This window comes from Anser cygnoides, chromosome 2 (genome assembly GCF_040182565.1).
Source record: "Anser cygnoides isolate HZ-2024a breed goose chromosome 2, Taihu_goose_T2T_genome, whole genome shotgun sequence".
NCBI classification, from domain to species: domain Eukaryota; kingdom Metazoa; phylum Chordata; class Aves; order Anseriformes; family Anatidae; genus Anser; species Anser cygnoides.
The window spans coordinates 32,690,882-32,708,159 of record NC_089874.1 but is presented as its reverse complement, the minus strand read 5'-3'; the positions used below and the strand labels follow the sequence as shown (position 1 = coordinate 32,708,159).

The 17,278-nt window shown below is 37.8% G+C and overlaps 1 protein-coding gene across 17 annotated transcripts in view; it reads right to left on the bottom strand.

The window, feature by feature from the left end:
• Nucleotides 1-17,278, bottom strand: part of HDAC9 (histone deacetylase 9) — a 480,254-nt gene that overhangs the window by 104,773 nt on the left and 358,203 nt on the right. For all 17 annotated transcript variants that reach the window (XM_048068356.2, XM_048068353.2, XM_013171797.3 and 14 more), the window contains 3 exons: nt 14,256-14,363; nt 2,428-2,483; nt 2,097-2,184 (listed from right to left, as the gene is read on the bottom strand). In XM_048068356.2, coding sequence (XP_047924313.1) covers nt 2,097-2,184; nt 2,428-2,483; nt 14,256-14,363 — 252 coding nt within the window. The remainder of the gene's footprint in view (nt 1-2,096; nt 2,185-2,427; nt 2,484-14,255; nt 14,364-17,278) is intronic.

Genomic DNA, 17,278 nt, shown 5'->3' with positions numbered 1-17,278 from the left:
CTGACAGAGAGATCTTTTATTTTTGTGTAGAAAAAAAAAAGGAAAGATTAAAAATTAAAAAGTTAAGAATTTATATGAACACATAGCAGCTACAAAGACTACACTTCATTTGTAATTAGAATACAGTTTAATGCATGGGATTGAACATTACATTTAACATTAACATAGTAGTAACATGTATAGCTGCCAACCAGCATGGGGTCCTGCTGTGCTAGTAACTATCAAAATATAATCTTAAAGGTTAATTCCAAGTCTAACATCTGTAATTCCATTATTTATTTCAGACGCTCAAAAATCTGTTGGTGGACATAGAGACATAAATACTAATTTATTCATTCATTTAGTCTGGATTGAGAATTATCCACAGTTTGCCTATATATAAGAAATTTTCCATATGACTTTTTGTGCATTATTGCACTGACCACGGAGCAGGCTAGGGACTGGACTGCAATTGCTCCAGGAATGAAGTAATCTTTATCAGCCATATACTTCTCTCTTTTCACCAGTGGAGTTATTCTGGCCAATGGAACAGAATCAGAAAGAGGCTGAGCATTCCCTATCTACTTTCCTGGGTAAGCATAGGCAGCCTCACAGGTTATCATTTCCACAGGTAATGATTTGCACATTTAAACTTGCCTTGCAAAATCAGTGTTGAATTCCTGAGTACTTATTGGTTGTGTAGGTGAAATGGAAGTGATTTCTATTCTTGACTAGGTGAATGTAACACTTGTAGTAAAAAAGACTTAGAAACATTCACAAAAAACTCTGAATATTTTTTTTTTATTCAAAAACAAGAATAAACATAGAGTTCACTTTTGGCTAGCATTTACAGCAGTAAAACTCAATGAAGTGTAAGATTCAAGTCAGCAAATGGCTACAAAAACAGTGGAAGTGATTTTTTTTTCGCAAGTACTGGTTTCTTGCAGTTTTTAATTATGACCCTAAGTGATAGTAGAACACTCTGAGAAATGTTTGTAAAAAACAACCTAAGAATATCTGTCCTGCCCATATACTTATTCTACCACTCATTTTTCCTCTGCCATTCCTTCTCCCACACTCGCCCTTTCTCTGCTTCTCTTCAACAACCAGTATGCATGTTTAACTGAACAAAAGTGCTAGATGGTAAGGCCATGACTTCACAATAAGATTTAATTATGAGTGCAGATATGAACAAGATTTAGACTATTAAGCTCTGCACTTCAAAAACCCTTTAACATATTTTGTCTTTAAATCTTTTATCACCTGCAAAAATTAATTAAGTGCAGATGTAACAGGTTAGGTTTTGATGCCAGGGTTCATTTCCTGTCTATGCTTTGTCAGACACCCTATTACACCTCCTCATGAACTGTAAGAAAACAAAAATGGTGCTCATAAATCAGCATTCAACTTTCCTTGGGCTGTACATTGGGCTGATCCTTTAAGTGCAAGGCAGAGCTCCAATTCATTATTCATGAAAATAATATAGACAACATGCCAAATGTCATCTGCATTTAAATAATCCATTTGTTAAAACTGTTAAGCATTGTGTAAGAATGCCTTCTATTAGAATACAAGACTAATCCAATGAAGTGGATTTTTAATCATGTAGCTTTCCTTCAGGGAACCATCAAAAGCTGGCATACATGAATTGAAAACTTCTTAGGGGGAATGACCTGTTGATTTGTTTAATAATATTGAAGTTACACAACAAGTCGAATCACTGCTAGCTGGGGGAAGTGGCCAATTTGGTTACCAAAGCAACAACATTCTTTAAAGCACATCTGACTATTTAAAGTTTGTATTCTGTAGGGAAAGGTAAACTTGGGTTCTGTAGGGTTATTTTAACGGTGGAAGTATCAATTCATTTAAGGACCATAAAAGTTGCCCTGATCTGTGCCTTCTTCTCATTAAATTGCAGTTAACACCATTAAAGTGAAACATAGATGTTTATGGCTTCAGTACTGCCATCCTGGCTTTAATGAGTTCCCAAAATCAGAGGAAATGCACACCTTTATTACTTGTAGGTATTAAAAGCAGGAAGGTCTGACATATAAATACAAATTCATTATCTTTTATCTAGACGCACTGAAAGTGCGATGCTTGCCAAGAATACATACCAGATCTACAATCAATATCTTCCCTATATTCAGCTTGTCTCTCAAGTATTTGGCAGTAATTGCAATCGAATTAAAAAAGCAGAATCCCCTGTGGAATAGGGAAGAACAGAAATAAGAAAGCAAATCAGTCAGGAAAACAGCTATAAATAATGTTCAGAGCATTAAAAAAAAATGCTATATGATCTCTGAGGCCATAAATCTGCTTCTGGGAGTACCTAGAAAGCCTTTTCAGTCATCTGCTAACAATTACAGTTCTTCAGAGACATGCACAACACAGGTGATTGCCAGTAACCTTAGTGCTCCAAGATGGGCAATATTCCCTGGTACTTACATGGCTGTTGATTCTTCAGCATGATGGCCTGGGGGCCTTACAACAGCAAAACCATTCTGTAAGAACAAGATAGGTTTTCAATTATCAGCTTAAAAAAATACTTGACTCAGTGCAAAACAGAGCAGCAGGCAGACTGGATTGAAATATATTTGAGACTCTTAAGCACTTTTTCTGTCCAATCACCCTTTCATAGTATTGCCAGAAATAATATATTTGAGAACAGTGATATATAAGCTTATATAAATATGCACATGCGCATACATACACACGCACACACACAACACAACCTGAACAGGAGGAAAAGACAGGATGAGAAAGCTGTTGTTGTCAACTCTGAAGTCAAGAATTCACATTTAAACGGGAGCAGAGAGGACCAACCCATTCTTGATCTAAGTTCATGTAACCCTACATTGTTTGAGACTGAGAAAATTCAAACTAAAAGCAGCTTGAGGTGTAAATTTTAAACAATTACTCAGTGTTGACCCTACTTTCTGTATGAACTAAATGATAAATTCAGACACACACACACATACAAATCCTAACAGTAGAAAAAGAACGGCAATGAATATCCCATATTTCTGCAGACTATGAATTAAACTTGGGAACCTGCCAGTCTCACAAGCTTAATACATTCCCTAAAGTCAATTTCTAACACACGTTCTGAAATTGTATAGAAATGTTTATAAAAGACAGCAGTAGGATCAGTGATGATCAAGGAATTTTTTGCCACTGGAGATAAAAGAAAAATGAAGTCTTCCCACTTCATGGTGGGGTAAGGTAAGGGGCAAATGTAGAAATATATTTTCTGTTCAGAAAGTTAGATTATATATTCAGGAAGCAGTGCATAATAAGGTGTGTATTATCAAATTTCTCTTTAAAAAGTCAGATTCAGAAGTAACAACATTACTTCATCAAATTTACTCTTTATTTCAACTACTCAAGACTGTTAATCTCTTCTATTCAGCTAATTCTTCTGTTCACGTCAAGTCCATGACAAATACCACATACATCAAAATAAGAAGTTATAATCTGTGATGATTTTATGAGCCAAACTTGTATTTTGAAGCAATCTCACACAAATGCCATGTGTATGTGCAGGGCTACAAGACTGAGCACCGTATTTTCAGAGGGGAAGAAACAGAAACAAGGATGGAATATCTCTATGTTTCAATAATTAATAATTACAATAGACCAGTTAGATATACTTAAGCTAGTTAAATGTCAATGTTTCAGTCTTTACTCATATGAAATGAACATGATAATGGCTAATCTTTTATTCACACAGGTGTTACTGTGTGCACTTGCACAATTATCTGCCTATGTTGTTTCACTGGCATTACTTTATAAGCAGTTACTACTAGGCTATCTTATAACATCTGATGCTGAACACAATCCAAGCAGCCAGTGGCAAATTTTTGTGCAGCCTGGCAAAACTTCTATCAGGCTACAGTAAAACTATAATGCAAATGGAGTACATCTCTAAAGAGTGGTTTCTCTGGCCACCATTGAAAGAATGTTGAAGGGGGTGGACATCATGCCTTATTTTGTATTAAATGTCCACACTTCAGGAAAATAAAAGCCAAAGAAACTAAAGACAGAACAAAAATATATGTTAAAATTTAGGCAAGCATTCCTTAAGGTGAAATATAAATTGTTTATAGATCAAACACAGCATCAGTAAAAAAGGCATTGTGGCTTGCACTAGTCTTCAGAATCAAACCAGCTTTACGCTCAGCTAAAACGCTGATCCTCCTTAGTTGCTTTTTACATAAAATATGACTTAGAGAAGAATTCTGTAAAGAATTCTCTTCTAGCATTTATGAAAAATAAAGTACGTGTATGCTGAGGAATGTACAGATGAATAAGTGAAAGAACACTCAGAGAAGAGGGCATTACTGGAAAGAGCTCTATGCTACCTGTACTTTGTTCTCTCTATATTTGTAAGAATTTGGAAAAAAATACAAGCAAGAATTACAGCTGCCCCTCATCTCACAGATCATTATTGTCTAACTTTATCAGCAATCCCAAAAGATCAATATAATTAAGATTGTTATACCTGGGAGAATTTCATGGGGGAAAATACAGACACACAAAAAAATTGACACTGCTCTTTTTGACATGACATTTACACTTTAGGCTTCTCTCTTCTATTTCCTTATTTTGACAACACTGTTTGGAAGTATTGTTTAATTATAGCTGGCTTATTTTCTGCTATCAGAGCTTAAGTAAGCTATTCCGGTTCTCCATGAACATGCATTTACTTACATGCACAACATTTACTTTAGTGTTGTGACCATTTATTATGTTTTTGTTTTTGTTGTTGTTGTTGTTGTTTTAATATTGCAATAAGTTCAGTATTCACATGAGAAAAAATTTTTTTTAGATACATTATATTGATAAGGCATATAATGTAATCAAATTCTACCAAACACTGAAAACTAGTTACCATACAGTATTAACAGCAACTTTCATGCAATTGATAAAGCACTTTGTTTCTTCTGCTTTCAAGATTTGCACGAACACATCATGTATTCGCACAAGAGAACATGAATTCATTTAGTTAGGCAATATTTAAATACCAGACAGTGAGCTCAGAACAGTAGACAGAAAGGCAAAAATCTGCTTTAAAGATAGAAAGACTAACACAGAGGAATATGTTGAAAATGAAGCCAACACACATAAATTCAAAGCATTTTTGTACAGAGCCTTATTTATACTAGGATACAGACACCTTTATATGTAGACAGAACATTAAACTGACTGACAGACATGAACATTAGAAAAAGGATTCATGTCTGTGTCATTATATGCTTACTTCTAGTAAAATTTGAGGATAAAGAGTAAAGCCTGAATAGTCATATTCTAAAATCTGTACATATTTGAACAATGAACAAAGGGAAACCTGCCGAAACTCAGTTTACAAATTGTATAAATAAATAAATAAATAAACAAATAATTACAATTATACATACATTAGATCTTAAATAAAAACTAAGAAAAAATGTTAGACTTTTTCCACAGTTTTTCCTGATTCCAGAGAGATAGACTCTTGGCTTCCAACGAGAAAAGGTGTACATCCCCATACTGTGGCCTCATTTTATTTAGTGATACAATTGATTATTTCTTTAGCATGCTGGGTCAGAACATTGGGCCGCATCATGCTTGGGCACCTACTATACCTCTGCCTGAACCTTTCCAAGACAAGCATTCAAAACAACACAATAACACAGTTGGTTGCTCTAGGGTTAGGGACTGACCATATACAGCAGAGTTCCTCTGGTATTTCTGTGACAAAAGGAGATAAAACTAAAGCTAGGAACTTTTTCCCTAGAGCAACATGTGGTGACTATGGCAAGGTGTCAATCACTCTTCCCCTATCTGGACAACGGGAGCTTGCTCTGCCCAGATCCCAAGTGGACCAAAAGCAACCCAGCCAATCGGGCATTCCAGGCATGCTGAGAGCTGGGCTGGAACTACTCTAGACCAGATGACCTCCACAGGTCCTTTCCAACTTCAACCACTCTGTGATTCTGTGATTCTACTTAGAAGTTCATAACTACATACCTTTGAAAAGAAACTGTCAGGAAAATAGGTGGGTGTAATCCCTTGTGATGAGCAAAGTTCCTGGCAGGACTCTGTCCCTTGCGCTAGCTGATTGCAGCTACACGTGTTGCCAAGGACAGCTTTCTCAGGAACCTCTGTTTATTTCATATGGAGACAAGGTACCAAAGTCAGAACCACACTAGAAGCTCTACATCATCCAAAATCAGGTGTCTCTTACACCTGTCTCTTACTTTCTACATGTCTAAATCCCTTAACAAATACAGCCCATAGGTCTTAAAATCAGCAGTGCTCCTACGTGGCATTCATAGACACTCGTTTTTAATGGAAGGTTTTATTTTTCGCTTCACCGTGCACAAGCATTAGAATCAGGAGCGAATGAAACTAATACTTCATTTCTTTGTTGAATCTGCTTTAGTTATTATACAGAAATGTAGCCATTCCTCCTGTCAGAATTGATATTCTTCTTTATGTTTATATATATATATATATATATATATGAAATGGTGTCATTATAAAGTTAAATAGAATAGTATTTCTTTAAATTTAAAAGGTACTCCATAGAGTATACCTGACAGGATGCAAACCCTGAAGTGGCCTTAGTGCCATCTTTAACCTTCTTACTACCTCTGACTCAGTTAACTCCTACAATAACAAACATCAGGGCTGCTTTCAACCTCAGCTGCCTAAAAAAATCCCTTGAAATGGTACCCTGAAGAAGATAACCATATTCTTACCAGGTCACTTCTGCTGTAACATGATCCCAAGCTATGCCATCCAGCAGGGAGGGTAAGAATAAGAATGGTGTAAGAGCAAGGCAATCCTCAGGTACCGGTTTGGGAAAATTTTACAAGCTATTCATACTGCCAGAGCAGGAGCCAGTATCTGGCCCTGGGGGTCTACGAATGCAGTGAACAAGAACCCATGATTTAGCAGAGCAGTGTTAGCAGCATGTAGATTTGCCAAGAAAACAGTAATGGACATGAGGGAATACCATTTTGTCTTGCAGAGGAAGCTAGTAGAGGCCAAGAACACAAAAATGGACGTTAAATGTTTAACTCCGTGATGGAAACAGAGAGTTCCCTGTCTGCTTTCCTGCAGGTCTAAAAGGATTGCACTGGAGAATATATATATGAAAAGTTGGTGCTTGCAGTCTAACATACATACAACTGCGACAGCCTCTTTAGCCACAACTAGTGTCAACTATATTGGGAAAAAACGCAGACAAACAGTTTTAACAACAGAGTGGTCATGGAGATAGGTTGCATACCACACATATAATTAAAGTTGTACTACTATATGAAATAATAATAGTCATTCAGATATAAATATAACCATAATTGCTGGGATAAAGTATCTAAGAGATGGTTCCATATAAAATTTTGTAATTTGGTAACTTTGTAAAAGCAAAGAATATAAAGTACTATCTAAAAAACTGTATTGGTAACTTTGATGGTTGTTATCAATCATATCTCTAACACTAGTAAAATAAACATTCATTTATGACTGTTCTTCCACGCTACACATTGTTAAAAATGCTGAGCCTGAGTAGCAGAAAAAAAAAAAAAAAAGAAAAAAAAAAGCTTCCCTTTTGTAGCTGCTACACATTGCTTAGAATTTTTTGTAAGGCAGAGGGAGAGTGTTATAGGGCAGAAGGTGAGACTAGGAGGTAGAAATTTGACCCGATGATCTCTTGAGGTCCCTTCCAACCCCTACAGTTCTGTGAGTCTGCGATTCTGTGAAACGAAGGTACGGCAGAATGTGCATAAGAGCTGTCTAGGAGCTACCTGAGCACAGGGCAACTCCCACGAAAGGAGATTTTCCTACATAACCAGAAGAGTTATGTGGTGTTTGCTATTGTTCCAGCATGAATGGAAATTTGCTGGCCTGAAGTATTACTGGAGGAAGGACACTGTAGGGCCAGGAGGACACTTCTCAGCCCTTTTCATTTGTTATGTCTATAGAAAGGCAGTTCGTTGTAATTTTTGATCTAATAAAAGCGGTAGAGCTGGAAAAAAGGAACGAGTGATTTTTACATGGAATACTTTTAGGACTAGAAAATTAAAAGGTGCGGGGTATTAATTAAGCTAATCCTGTTTATTCACTACACTAATACAATTTACCTTATGATTCTTCCATAGCTTTGTGCGACAAAGACCTTGAAATCAGTAACAACCAAGCACATTTGGAATGAGAATTTCAGGTTCAAGTTATTCAGGAATCACAAAGACAGCAGAGTAACAATGACCAAATGCAGGAGATTTATTTTGGTATTGATTCAACCTGACATATCAGAAAGAACCATTCCAGGAATGTATCAGATTCTGGTTCGGAGGAAACTCATTTCAACTGCTTTTATTCTGTTAAATGACCCCTGACTACCAACAGGGCAACTCTACACATGTGTGTGCTTGTACTTGCACACATTCACACACATGATAAGGAGGAGAAAAAACTTATGCTTCTCTTGATTCAGCTGAAGTAGATGCAAGATCTCTCTTAATTTATGTCTTTTTTCTTGAGTGCTTTTTTGCAAAATTGCTTCTTAATTCATTCAAACTTTTTTAAAAATAAGGAATAACCATATGAAATCTACCAGCTCTTAACAGTTTACTATGTAGGTCTTTTCTGTTTCAAATTTGTCAAATTAAAATTATATGGCACTTAATGAGTTTCTGTCACAGAAAAGAGTGTTGCCATCACCAATGTTGACATATTTAAAGGATATTCAAAGTAAACTATAGAATAATCCTTATTATGGGTACTGTATTTAAAATAATTAATTCCAGCTTGTAGTAGTAGTGAATAGGAACATCTGAAACTGGAGAAAAAAAATACAGAAATGTTCCTTTTAGATTTTCACTAGTACCACAGTCTGCTCTGGGACTGAGTTGCCCATTCTGATGGAAATTCATTTCCCAGTGCATGGGGTGGTTCTTATTAGATGTACACTTTTTAAATTACATTTTTCACCGATATCTTTTCTTTTCTGCTGGTCAACTGTAAGATATAAAGGGACAGCCAGGGAAATGCAAATTTTGTTACCAAAAAAGAAGATGCGTTTAATATTCACAGAACAGCCCACAATAAAACAACCATTATAAGAACAAATAATAATTTGAACGACATTAGACAGCAAAGTACAATTATTACAAAATTATCATACTAATATAATCAGCTATTTCACTTCCAACTTCTTAGAACTAGTATTAGAAGCACCTGCTGCACAAGATAGGGGAGAGTTTCTTTGTGCACAGATGCTTATGAGTGAAGTAGCACACAGGGAGGAAGGTGAGGTGAGGTGAGGTGAGGTGAGGTGAGGTGAGGTGAGGTGAGGTGAGGTGAGGTGAGGTGAGGTGAGGTGAGGTGAGGTGAGGTGAGGTGAGGTGAGGTGAGGTGAGGTGAGGTGAGGTGAGGTGAGGTGAGGTGAGGTGAGCATCAGAGCTGATGTACGGGAAGCAGTAGGGCCAGGGGGCCTGAAAAAAAAACAGGGAGGGCAGGGAAGGATGGCATCTCCCAGTGCCGCCAAACCATTAGACCACATGCTCCTCAAATCTGCGTCGTTATTGTGGAGCAGTGACTGGGACACAGTGAAGTACAGCACTGCCTTCATGTCCTACAGAAGGTTTGTACAGCCTGAGCCTTCATATGCACCATTTCCTTCTACTTTTCTAGCACATCTCTGTTTTCTTGTGACCATGCAAGAGAGAAAGGAGATCCTTTTATTTAAGGGAATAAACGCTCTATCTGCAGATGGAGATTTTTAGAACCCTCTTTATGAAGTAACTGTCCTTAGTTAGAGACTAGAGACAAATATTTTTCAAGTTCAGAAGCCATACCATGTGCAAGAAATCATATGCAGGGCACTACCTGCATTACTTCCCAAATCCCAAGAAATATATCATAAGACTTGTCTTATGTATTGAAATTATTTATTAGGTATTCCTAATGTCTACATTGGAACTACAGTCACACAGTCCCACATGCTCCACTCCACTAAAGGTGGTAGCCAGCGTAATAGCAAAAATCATCTACACAAATCTGTTGGGGAAATGGGAAAGGAGCAAAGGTAGATAAAGCAAAAACAGCTAGATGGGAGAGCTGTGACAGTGATTACATAAAACATAAATACTTCATCAGCCATCACCAGGTTTCCTCACTTATAAAAAGCTTGAAAAAGGGCAACATTTGTGCAAAGCTCATCTCATCATATGGTAATATTGTCGATACGGCATTCATCACACATGCAAATAAACTCATGAAAAAAGAAAAAGCATAGCATGTGGCTCAGTAAAACATCACTTTTATCATACTACATATTTCTCTGGTGTGATTCTTTATTCTCTATTAAAATTATCTCAAAGGAGTATCAAATTGATCTCAGTGAGTGCTCATTATGTTATTAAACAAACCCAAAAAATCCTTAATTTTAATGGATGATTTTACCTACCTGATATAATCAAATTAAAAACATCCAGAATTAAGTCTCCCCAGAGAAGGTATTGTCTTAATTTAAAATAAATAAATAAATAAATAAATAAAATTAAACAAAACCAACCAGCCTCCTCCCCTAACCAATTTACTTTTACAGCAGCAGCAGAATTTCAGTAAACCCTATTGTTTTACGTCCTTAGCACTGTCATATTGATGCTTTTGCCATTAGTCGGGGAGATCAAAGAAACCTAATGTCTCACAAGGGGTTTGAACTACGGTGAAGAGAACTCTAACTCTGGGTAAGTTTTTGAACGCTGTCCAAATCAGATGAACAAAATGTTGCTGTTCTGAGAAGAAACCTCTGTGAAATGGGACTGGCAGACTCAGGAAATTCAGAATTAAGTAGAGAACCTTTTGCCTTGTGTACTACTTTGACTCATGTCCGATTGTGCAGTGAATCCCTCAATTGTTCTGTAGACTCACAATTGATTTTGTAGCCTTACCTCTCTTCTTAGTAGCACATACTTATAGCATAGAGCTACTACTATCACTTAATGCAAGCAATGTCAGCAGAGACTGGAGTAAGCATGGAAATTGAAAAGTTGTTTCCTTCCTAAAATGGACTTTAAATGTCAGATGCCAGTCAATATGGGACAGTCTATGTTACTTTCTGTACTCCAGGCAGTGAGGACATTTGTCTCCAGTACTGTAAATCCTGTGGTGGTTTGTTTGTTTTTCTAAATTGACCGCATGCATACCCATAAAATAAAATATTATATTCATTTTTATTTTAGGAAAACCTTGTTAGACTTTACAAAAATATATGCATTGATTCATCAAGCTGTAAGAAATGTTTGAGCAGCTTACACCCAACTACACTGACAAATTTGATAATTCTTACACCTAAACAGCACTTAAATAAATTGCTTCAATGTCTCATTCCTGAGGCTTCTTGTCTCGGACATTGTCTATGCTAGAAAGTTTTACTCTAAGGTTACCCTAATGTCTCCAGAACTGTTTCAGAGGAAGGCACCTATGCTGGGCCTCTTTCTCCATTGCACTGGGTAGATAATCCACTGCCTCCTCTGCTGCAGTCTGAAGCACTGCCCTGTGGGAATTCCCTGCTCTGTACTTTAAGTCTGCCACTGTGAACTGCAGGACATGCAGCTCTTCTCAGGCAACTGTGGGATTTCAGAACAAATCTGTGTGACCTGTCTCATAATTTAATATTTTTCTTAAGATGACATCAAACTGACAGCACACCATCTGATAACAATCCATAGCTATAAACTGCCAGGGAAAAATTACAGCATGTTTCCCTACTTGCTCTCATCTTGCTGTTTACATGCTGCAGAGCTGTTATAGCTTATGCACAATTCTGGAAGGCCTTTTTTGTCATCCAAAGATTCTGAAGCTGGGGCAGACCTTTCCAGATTCCCATCACAGCTTAATCCTCCCACTCAGGGCTCACAGTACAGGCCCCAGATGGTTACTTCACATGCATATTTGCTCAATGAATGCACATGGAAGTGGTCAGCTTCACTTACTTCCTCTCAGATCTTCACAAGTATGCTACAGAATTGGCATTTTCCCTGTACTAGAAACAGCTGATCAGTGCAACATGTGTGTTTCTAGAGGAAGAATGGCAGCAAGATGGAAAAGCAGTATGTAAAGTCATCATAAATGTAGACTGACACACACAGATCTATAGGGCTAAAATCTCACAGCTACCTAAATTCTCATGTGAACACCATGTAGAATGCCTCAGAATACACTGCAAAAAATCCCCTGATACAATTTACTACATGAAAGCATTGAGCAAAACCCAGGTTTGTATGCAGTGACAAAGTAAACATACGAGGCTTCTGCCAAAAAATATCAGGATCGGTTTATTTCCATAACTTCTGCTAGCATGTTTTTCTTCTGTCAGCCAGGCCTTAATAACTTTTCCATGGGTTTCTTTCATTTTAAATTATAAATACCACATGCAGATTGTTAGTTCATACAGTCAGCATAGTGGCACGTAAGCCACTGGACTTCATGCTGGAAGTACAGGAGCAGGTTAAACACGTATTGGGAATGGCATGAGTATTCCTGATTCGCTTTCACAGCAAATGTTTTCCATTCCTACTTTCCTCATGATTTGGGGTAAACCAGTGACTTGGCACATGTTTTGAACAATTACCTATGTCTCAGCTGGAGGAGGAACGAGATTGTTCCAGTCCTCTCCACTGCAGACGAAGATTCTATTTAGGATCAACAATAATTTTACAGTAAACTACAAATTAGTATTAAATTTAAAGTATTTATTTACAGTTTGTTGCAACTCCAGCAGCAACCAAGGTCTCACAGTGGATGATGTTTGATTCTTTCCATCTGTCCATCACACAGATAAATAATCAAGCGCAATCACACCATGGAAAGACACCACAAAAGCACAAAGATAAGCAGTACAGATTCTGCAGTAGACATAGCTCAGGCCAACTGTGCACAGGGCATATCTCATTATTCTTATCAAAATTTGCTTGCATGTTGTCTTAAAGACTGACATATGTCCTACAGTCATCAAAGGCAAAAAAAAATGAGTAAAAAAACCTACTTCCCTTTCATTGGTCTCGTTAGGTGGGAATAATGTTCAGTGAGTTGTGCATTGAATCCTACTGAGCCCTGAAAGCTGAAGTGCCCATCGGAAAAGTTGCGCAAGATCCCATACGGACATGCCCTGTCCCTGATTTGAGATTTCAAAAATTATAGCAGCTTGGTGTAGCACCCGGCTAATGATTTCAGTATCTGAACATGAAAGTTCAGTAATCGCATTTGACTGGGTCAGAGATATAATACTGTATTTTAACTGAATGCTCCTTTACATACCTATATATTTTATACCTCTTTATATATATATGTACACATAAACCTATGTACCCCTCACCTAATATGTAGCTAATATATTTTGACTGAAACAAGACAGATATAGAGGAAGAAAATTCCCAAGTTCCATTACATTTGGAATTTTGAAAAAAATCATTGTATAATGCTAATTCTAAAATATTTATTCCTATCTTGATTTTGCAAACAGGACTGAATCCGTTAGTGTTTGGACTGGAAAGAGTATAAACAGTTTCATTAAGGAGACGTGTTAGCTCCAACAATGTTTATTGGGGCAAGACTGCATTCAGGCTGCATATGGTGTACCTTTAAATAGGGCTGTTAAAATACCAAATAAAATGTCAAAGTCCGTCAGGTCTGGAACTTTTATAAATTGTTTAGACTGGGGATAATTTGGGTTTTGTACATCGTTCTTTGCGGATCATGCAGAAAGGAGATAGGGAAGAGAAGCCGTCCAGGAAGAACAATGAGGGACAGTCAGCGTGGAGCTGCCGACGGGAAGGTGTATTCTGGATCATTACTCCCCTCATCAACAGCATCCCTCTTCCCTGACAAACTGTTTGCCCACCGATTGCCTCCCCTCTCTCTGGGTGGTATCGTGAGGTCATGCACGTGACTAAATCATATTAAAAGAAAAAAAAAAAAAAACAACAACACTTCAAAAGGCAGTTCCACAGCAACTTGCCAGCTACATGCACGCAACAAGTAACTTCACCTCAGGCTGTAGCACTCTGAAGAAAACAACACTACTTCAGAGCATCGATGGCAAACCTGTCTCCTGCGAGGCTCACCGGCCACCTCAAGGAGACACTGGGGCTGCCACACCTTGGTGGCCATCCTCCCTCTTCCCCTCCCACCGCCCAGCAGCGTGGAGCGGGCGAACAAGGCCTGCCTTCAGCCCCCCCCGACCTCCCTGCCTCCCACCCACCGCGTGGCCCGGACCTCACCTTCAGCTCCCGGGAGGCCACGCGGGCCGCCAGCTCGATGACACAGCCCACCGCCATGCGTGCCGCCCCGGCCGAGTGCAACTCATTCCAAACGGTGTCACTGTCCACCTGAGCAAACAGCCGGCCCCAAGAGAAGGGCAGGGGAGAGAGGGAGAGGGAGAGGGAGAGGGAGAGCATGAGAGAAAACAAACCCGTGAGGGAGGGCTGGCAGCGTGACAGCCCATGTACAATAACATCAGTCTTCCGTCCGGGCCAGCTGAAAGGCCTTGTGGACATGGCTTTGCTTATGCTTTTTCTCTGTACGGGCTTCTCCAATGGAAACACATTCCTGTCATGCCTCGCTGCCATTCCCTGTTTAGATTTCTCATTACAAACAGCATTACATCGGCCAGGCTGGGCCTGCTCACCGGCCAGTGGATGCCCTGCACCGGGTCCTCACATTGGTGGGGATGGGGGCCTGCCAGTGAGAGACATGAGATCCCACAGGAGCAGCTACTGCTGTCCCAAAAAAGCATGCCGACAGAAACTGACCAGCAGCCCAGATCATGATGTGTTTTAAAATTAGCAGTAAAAGCTTCTCTTTCTTACCCAGGCAGGCATCATTTTTAAATGATTGAAATCACAATGATTCACTGTTTAGCTTAATTTCAGTAGTTACCATTGCCATAGACAAAAAAATAAAATGAAATAAATTGAAGTACTGCCCTTGTTGTATTTCCAGTTTTGATGGACTGCTAAGTTTTGACTGAAAGGCTTTAGATCACTCTTTATAACAGAGGAATGTGGTTGCTTAAAGCAGAGAAAATTCTCATTTTTGCATGCTATACAAGCGAATATCACACATTAAACATTACATGAATATTTAAATATAAAGATAAAATAAAGATATTTTAATTGTAAAATATAAATAAAATATTATAAAGCCAGCTAAGCAGCACTGTTCTACAGCTTCAATCAGTAACCCAACATTTTACTTTTGAAATATATTTTTAGTAACTATTTATTTGCAGAAACAAACAACATAGTATAGATGAAATGTTGCATATCCCTTATATGCTATTATGCCAAGCAGACACGATGGTGTGAAACAGTCTGAAAAAATCATCTAAAGAGACAGCCAGACTTCCTTGATGCTCCATGGGAAGTGCTTTTAGTAGTATCATACTGCACAAATTTATCATGAAAAGAGAAACGTTTAGGGATAGACAAAATACTGTGGCAGATGCTATTTGGATAACTTCCAAGTACACTGAGACATGTTTTAAGTTTGAACCAGAAGCTTCTGTTCCTAATTTCTTTAAAAAGAAAAAAATAAAAAAAAAAAAAAAGAAAAAAAAAGAAAGAAATCAAGTAATTGAAAATGGATGCAAATGCTGCTCGACTGTGGAGGTTCTGAGGAATTCTCTGATTAGTCATTTGAAACAGAAAGAAGCTTGATCTTCTCTCTACACCTGTCAAATGTCTTCACCATTACTGTTACAATAATATTATATTTCAAGCTACTAAAATGATCATGTTTTTCAGTTTGCTGGACCTGAGTTTTCTATCATTTTGATCAGTTTTGTGTTCATGCAGTAGAACTAATGAAAATAATTCCTATTCACAATAGGCCTGAATAAAAAGTATGGACTGTGTTTGCAAACTTCAGAATAACAATAATAACAACACATTGTGTTTTCATCTGAGAATCTCAAAAAGTTGTCTAAACACAATTAAGCATCATCAGCTTAATACAGGATGATTTATTATATTTGTTTTGCAGATTGGTAGCCTGAGACACAAATCAGTAGGTAACTCAGGAAATTACAGCAAGAAACCAGAAAGAAACCAAGTAGTAAAAATATCATGACATATTTAACATTAGGCAGAACTTCAGGTTCTCTCTCTGCTGCTTTAAAGCAACTGTGAATCAATTTTATTTTTAAAACAAATAAGGAAATAAATAAGTAGAGGTCATTGGTTAAATCAATTTAATCAAACCATAATAAAGTTTGAAAAATACAGTGCAGTACTTTAAATAAAGAAATATCAACAAGAAGGCTGGGAGGGAGTACTTTCTTGCCATTTTTATGGCTAGCAAATTAAGGATAACATGAAGGAGTGGCTGATGAAAATGATTCAGTGGCAGCTGCTCAGTACACCAGGGCACAAGCAGGAGTCTGCATCCTCAAAGGGACTATGATTCATTTCCAGGAAGGCCGATTAAGTTAAAATTGTAACCACAGCTTGAGAGTACCCACCCTTCAAGACAGTTGTCTGCTCTGACACATGAGACGGCAGTTTCTTCAACTGCTGAACACCGAGTATTGGCCAGGATATGGCATTTATCATTTTCCGCTTTCAGCTGAGTGTGAGGAGACTGAACTAGGACAATAAGACCAAATATCTTCCACTGCAAAACTTCCTTCATTACAGAATTGTACCTGGACTGGATGTAAATGGGCTATCAGGAAACAAAATAGCATTTCTTGAAGAATTTTCAGAAATGACCACCAAAAGTACACAGGAAATTCAGGATATTTTAGCTGATCTCTTGGGGAATATTGTAGCTGATCTCTTGGGCATAGTATGTACAAAAAACTGCAAATTCTCAAAACCAGAGTTAGCCAACTGAAGCTGCATATCTTAGTACATAGTTATTACAAGAAAACTAACATACCGATATGAATATAATTACCCTGAAAAGGTAAAGTATTATAAACTTGGATGTTATAATCTGTTTCATAGTCATGCAAAATTCAGACTGAATTTTTGAGGAATATTTCATGAAGAACAACCTAGAAAAACTTTCATCCTACAGCAAAAACTTTAGCTGTCACAACTAGAAAATACCATGCCACTCCATTTTATCTCTCTATTAATGCGATGCATTGCCTTAAATTTTTCAGGTGCTTAAACAGAGATTTTGTTTTAGTGTTATTCAATGTTTACTTTGCAACTTGCTGTTGTAACACAGTGATATAAGTGGCAAACACATTAAAATTACAGCTACTATCTGGCCTAGTTGTCATGCTGTATATGAA